Here is a 6,000-nt window from a genome sequence, read left to right on the forward strand (position 1 = left end):
TTGCGGGAGCACGAGGTGGCACCAATGTAGTCATCAATGTAGTGGAGGAAGAGGTGGGGAGTGGTGCCGGTGTAATTACCGAAGATCAATTGTTAGACGTAGCCAACAAAGAGACAGGCATAGCTGGGGACCGTACGTTTGCCCGTGGCTACCCCTTTGGTCTGGAGGAAGTGGGAGGATTCGAAGGAGAAATTGTTAAGGGTGAGGACCAGTTCGGCCAAACAAATGAGAGTGTCGATGGAAGGGTACTGTTGGGGATGTAGGGAGAGGAAAAATCGGAGAGCTTGGAGGCCCTGGTCATGGCAGATGAAGGTGTAGAGGGATTGGATATCCATGGTGAAGATGAGGCATTGGGGTTGGGGAAACGGAAGTCTTGGAGGAGGTGGAGAGTGTGGGTGGTGTCTTGAACCTATGTGGGGAGTTCCTGGACTAGGGGGGATAGGACAGTGTCGAGGTAGGTAGAAATGAGTTCAGTGGGGCAGGAGCATGCTGAGACAATGGGTTGGCCAGGGTGGTCAGGCTTGTGGATCTTGGGAAGGAGGTAGAACCGGGCAGTGCGGGGTTCCCAGACTATGAGGTTGTAAGCTGTGGGTGGGAGATCTCCTGAGGTGATGAGGTTCTGTATGGTCTAGGAGATGATGGTTTGGTGATGGGAGATGGGAGGGTGGGGTCATGGTAAAGGGGCGGTAGGAAGAGGTGTCCTTGAGTTGGTGGTTGGCTTCAGCGGTGTAGAGGTCAGTGCGCCAGACTACCACTGCACTCCCTTTATCTGCTGGCTTGATGGTGAGGTCAGGATTGGAGCAGAGGGATTGGAGGGCTGCATGTTGTGAGGGTGAGAGGTTGGAGTGTGGGAGGGAGGTAGACAGGTTGAGGCGGTTAATGTCCCGGCGGGAGTTGGAAATGAAGAGGTCGAGGGCAGGTAATAGGCCAGCGCGGGATGTCCAGGTGGATGCAGTGTGTTGCCGGTGGGCGAAGGGGTCCTCGGAAGGTGGGCGGGTGTCCTGATTGTGAAAGTAAGCTCAGAGGCAGAGGCGGCAGAAGAAGTATTCGACGTCACGGCGTGTATTAAATTCATTGATGCATGAACGGAGGGGGATGAAGGTGAGTCCTTTGCTGAGGACTGATCGTTCGTTCTCAGTGAGGGGGAGGTCTGGAGGGATGGTAAAATCTCGGCAGGGCTGGGAGCTGGGATCAGGTGTGGGTATGGAGCTGGGACTGGGGTTGGAGCCAGTACCTGGAGTGGGTGTGATGGTGGGGGGAATGGGGGTCGAATCGTGAGGAGGAGTGGTGCTCCCCTCAGGGTTCTGGGGGGTGGGGATAGTGACAGTGGGGTCTGTGGGGGGCGTGTCTGCTGAATGCAGGTGAGTGGCAGTGGGGGCTGAAGTGGTGGTCACCATGGCAGTCGGGGTGGCGGAAGTCACTGAGTGTGTGACATCAGCGATGATGTGAGGGGCAGAAGTGATGTCACGTGTGATGCATAAGGAATTGTGAGGGGTGGAAGTGGCTGTGGGAGTGGCCATGATGGGGACGGAAGTGACATCATCAGTCAGCGTGGGGGTGGCAGCTGCACCAGCCGCATGGCTAATGGCATCTTAGCAGTTCCAGAGGCCAGGGGAATCTTCTGGAATATTTGAGGAGCGTTGGTTATGGAGGTGGGTAGATAAAAGTTTATTGTACTTACAGTTTTTGATGTTTGAGATGGAGTTGAAATACTGTTTGTTGAGAGTATGAATTCTCCTGAGGGTGTAGTACAGAGTGGGTCCTTTGCAATTCTGAGAGAGTGTGGCCCTCAGCTGAGGCAGGGCTGACTGTAGAGAGGTTAGGTGCTGGTGCATTGCTGCGAGCGTGGAGCGGAGGATCTTGAAGGAGAACCATTGCTGGTGTTTTTGAATCTGTAGTCTGTCCTGTTTGGGTCCGAACACTGCTGGTTTAAAGGTGGTCTGGAGTCCGTGTGGGATGCGTTGGCTACGGAGGCAGGAGCGAGTTTGTTTCACGACATGGTTGAAGAGCTTCAGGGCAGAGGAAATGACCTGGGAGTTGCAGTGGGAGAGGGACTTCCTGAGATTCTTGTAGAGAGAGGAGGAAAACTTCTTCAAGGCAGGCATCCTTGCAAGAGGGTTCACAGTAGGGTTAAAATCAACGAGGTCAAAACGATGAGTGCAGATGCTGGAAACCAGATTCTGGATTAGTGATGCTGGAAGAGCACAGCAGTTCAGGCAGCATCTGAGGAGCAGTAAAATCGACATTTTGGCAAAAGCCCTTCATCAGGAATAACGGCAGAGAGCCTGAAGGGTGGAGAGATAAGCTAGAGGAGGGTGGGGGTGGGGAGAAAGTAGTGTAGAGTACAATAGGTGAGTGGGGGAGGGGATAAAGGTGATAGGTCAAGGAGGAGGGTGGAGTGGATAGGTGGAAAAGAAGATAGGCAGGTAGGACAAGTCCGAACAAGTCATGGGGGTAGTGCTGAGCTGGAAGTTTGGAACTAGGGTGAGGTGGGGGAAGGGGAAATAAGGAAATCCCTGACCTTCCATCTCACTGCCACTTTGCTGCATTATCCCCCTCACATTTATAGAGAAAACGATTGATTTCTGTCTTGAGTATCCTCAATGGCTGAGCCTGCACAGCTCTCTGAGGCAGGGAATTGGGAAAATTCAGCGTCCTCTGAGTAAAGACATTCCTACTCATCGCAGTTCCACACCTTAATTGTGAGACTATGTCCCCAGTTCTCAACCCCCTTCCCAACCCCAAGGACGCATTCTTCCCCCAAAGACTCACCTCAAGTCCTGTAAGAATTTATATGCTTGTGATTATTCCATTTTCAGGTTATTATCTTTTGGATTGATTTTCCCCTAATAGTAAAATGGAATTCAGTTACAATGCATTGTGGCTTTTTGATGCAATCTGTAAGGTGAATTGTCAAAAGAATTGGCTTGGAAGTTTTTGGGAATAGGAGGGTGAAGATTAATGTGGATATGTGCCCAGGCTTTTAAAACTAATCTTCGCAGATGGCACAATACATTTTTTGGGGGCTTTATGCATTCTCAACAGCTCTAAATTTCTCTTGCGTTTAGTATGGGAATAGATCATAATTATTGACACAATGGTTCCATGAAAGGAATGTGATTTAAGTTGATAGGGAGTGATTTCAGTTCCTGTATTGAAATACTGCATTATTTATACTCTGCTAGGGTAATAGATGGACGAGACTTGATGCCATTGTTGAAGGGTGATGTCCAGCACTCGGAGCATGAGTTTCTCTTTCATTACTGTGGAGCTGCTTTGAATGCAGTGCGATGGCATCCAAAAGGCAGTAAGTGTTCAATATCTGAAAGCTATTGCAATGGATAAATAGAACTATGCTGTCACCTTGCACTGATCTTGTAGGGAGAGTCAATTCTCTATTACCAATGAAACCAGTTATGATGTCATTGTCACTGTGTTGAATGGACACTGTGACATATTTATTAGATTTTTTAAAATTTATTCATTCACGGGATAAGGGAGTCACTGGCTAGGCAAGCGTTCAAAGCCAACCACATTGCTGTGGGTCTGGAGTCACATGTAGGCCAGACCCCAGGTAAGGACGGCAGTCCCTTCCCTAAAGGGCATTAGTGAACCAGATGGGTTTTCCCGACAATGTGTTCAAGGTTGTCATTAGACTCTTAATTTCAGAATTTTTTTTATTGAATTCAAATTCCATCATCAGCCGTGACCAAATTTGAACCCAGGTCCCCAGAACATTTTTGTGAGTTTCTGTATCAACAGTCCCACGTTAATACCACTAGGCCATCGCCTTTTCCCAGGTGAGCTATCCAGAGACCAGAAGCAGGGCAAGAGGGGGAATCCACAATAGGACAAGGATAGGAAGCCATGGGATGGACAAGTTGGGAATAAGGATGTTGAAGGCTGGCATACAGCACCTGTGGGCGTGTATGGACTGACAGGACACATGAGGAGGAGGGTGGGGAGCAGACCTGGTAAGGATGTGTGCTGATCAGAAGAGGAGGTCCATGAAGGAGGCATCGATCCTTTTCCCTTCCTGAACCTGCTGGCTTCCCACCCATCACTGACCTCCTCTGTTAGTTGGCCGTTGAAGGCCTTCAGTCGATGTGGAGGGCAGGCAGGCTTGCTCATCATCAGTTGCCTACTCAAGTCAGGTCAGAAGCGGGCAGTTAGACAACAGGTGAAACACCAGTGGAACGTTACGAGTCTTTCTGCCTCCAAATCCACCCTTTGGCCCCTGTCCAACTCTTGCTGAGTTCCATTAAAAGACAGCAAGAATTCTGGAACGAAAGCTAATATCACTAACTGTGATCATTAAGCTATTGGATTGCTGTTAAAAAAAATTGGTTTAATTCAAAATTCTTTAGGGAAGGAAATATGCCATCCTTATACAGTCGGGTCTATTTGTGAATCCAGAGCCACAACAGTGATAACTTTGAATTGGGAGAAAGTGAGGACTGCAGATGCTGGAGATCAGAGCTGAAAAATGTGTTGCTGGAAAAGCGCAGCAGGTCAGGCAGCATCCAAGGAGCAGGAGAATCGACGTTTCGGGCATGAGCCCTTCTGCCTGAAACGTCGATTCCTCTGCTCCTTGGATGCTGCCTGACCAGCTGCGCTTTTCCAGCAACACATTTTTTAACTTTGAATTGGCCGGAAAACCACTCAGTTGTGTTCAAGAAGTTGCATTCACCACAATCAGGACACACAATAGATTCTGTACCAGTTGTGAACTCACATTCCATGACTTGTCTTTTTTAAAATGTCTTCAAGATTGTGACAATTTCAATTCTTCAATTTTTAATTTTTTTTTTCTTCAGGTGACACTGTCTGGAAAGCTCACTTTTTCACTCCTAAGTTGGAGTCTGGTGCTTGTTACCAGAGTGAAGTCTGTGGGTGTCACGGAAATTACATCATCAACCATGACCCACCTTTGCTCTTTGACCTCTCCAAAGACCCCTCAGAAATGAATCCTGTATCACCTCATACAGAGCCACTTTTCCATGAGATCCAAAAACAGATTCAGAAAGGGGTGGAAGAACATCGGAAAACCTTGACTTCAGTCCCTCTTCAACTTTCTTGGAATAATGTTTTGTGGAAACCGTGGCTGCAGCCCTGCTGTGGTACATTCCCATTCTGTTGGTGTGATAAAGACTCCAATGTTTCAATTGTAATGCAAGAGGACAACCAATAGCAATTCAGACTCATAGTCTGTGTTACTTTGTCATTTTGTTTTAGAAATGGAGACTGTCACATCTTGTGTTGATTTATGCCTGGAAAATACTTGATGTCAAATCCTTTTCTGTTGCCAAACAGCCCTATCCCTAAATCTCCTTGTTTGATCCTTTAAGAAGTGCCTTTTTTACAGCCATTCATTACTCTTGATTATGGAAAAGAGGGAAAGGGATTCCTGAGAAGCATTCTGCTCATGTACATTTTAGATTAGATCATATGTCCTTAATGTCTTGTCAGCTGATGGATTTTCTGTAGTGCTTTAGTATTTTAATCAGTAGCGATGATTAGTTGAATGTTGCACACAAGATTTTTCCCTTCACATAATTCATACTCATCTGGTTTTGGCATACTTTGTGTGGAGTCGAGAGACATAAACACAGTCAAGTTTCCGTTCCTTCAGTTACACAGGCCATTATAAAATTTACAAGAGTGTATAGTAAAATCTAACACGTTACATCTGCATCCTTCAGTTTGTTGGATTCTGCTGTCACCTCAACAGATGAGTGTTCAGCAAAAAATAAAAATAACTGAGTTTACAACCTGCGTTGATGTTGGCACTTTTGACATTTGACCAAAACTTTGCATGCCACACACTTGTCCTGAAGCCACTTGTCTCTGTTCTCCTCAAATGTTGAAATTGTTTGATATTGTACTCTGTTTGACTGTCCATATTGTTTGACATTACTTCAGTGAGATTTCCCCTCTTTTCTACCTTTGTTTTCACCATAGGACTTGACCTGTAATCAATGACACCTTAATGCCCTTAAA

At 47.0% G+C, this 6,000-nt stretch overlaps 1 protein-coding gene across 2 annotated transcripts in view; it reads left to right on the forward strand.

Annotated features, from left to right (window-relative positions):
• Positions 1-5,730, forward strand: part of LOC132816883 (arylsulfatase H-like) — a 40,353-nt gene extending 34,623 nt beyond the window's left edge. For both annotated transcript variants that reach the window (XM_060826881.1, XM_060826882.1), the window contains 2 exons: positions 3,186-3,307; positions 4,818-5,730. In XM_060826881.1, coding sequence (XP_060682864.1) covers positions 3,186-3,307; positions 4,818-5,191 — 496 coding nt within the window. In that variant the 3' untranslated portion in view covers positions 5,192-5,730. The remainder of the gene's footprint in view (positions 1-3,185; positions 3,308-4,817) is intronic.
• Positions 5,731-6,000: the final 270 nt, after the last annotated feature.

Source organism: Hemiscyllium ocellatum, chromosome 6 (assembly GCF_020745735.1).
Source record: "Hemiscyllium ocellatum isolate sHemOce1 chromosome 6, sHemOce1.pat.X.cur, whole genome shotgun sequence".
NCBI lineage: Eukaryota > Metazoa > Chordata > Chondrichthyes > Orectolobiformes > Hemiscylliidae > Hemiscyllium > Hemiscyllium ocellatum.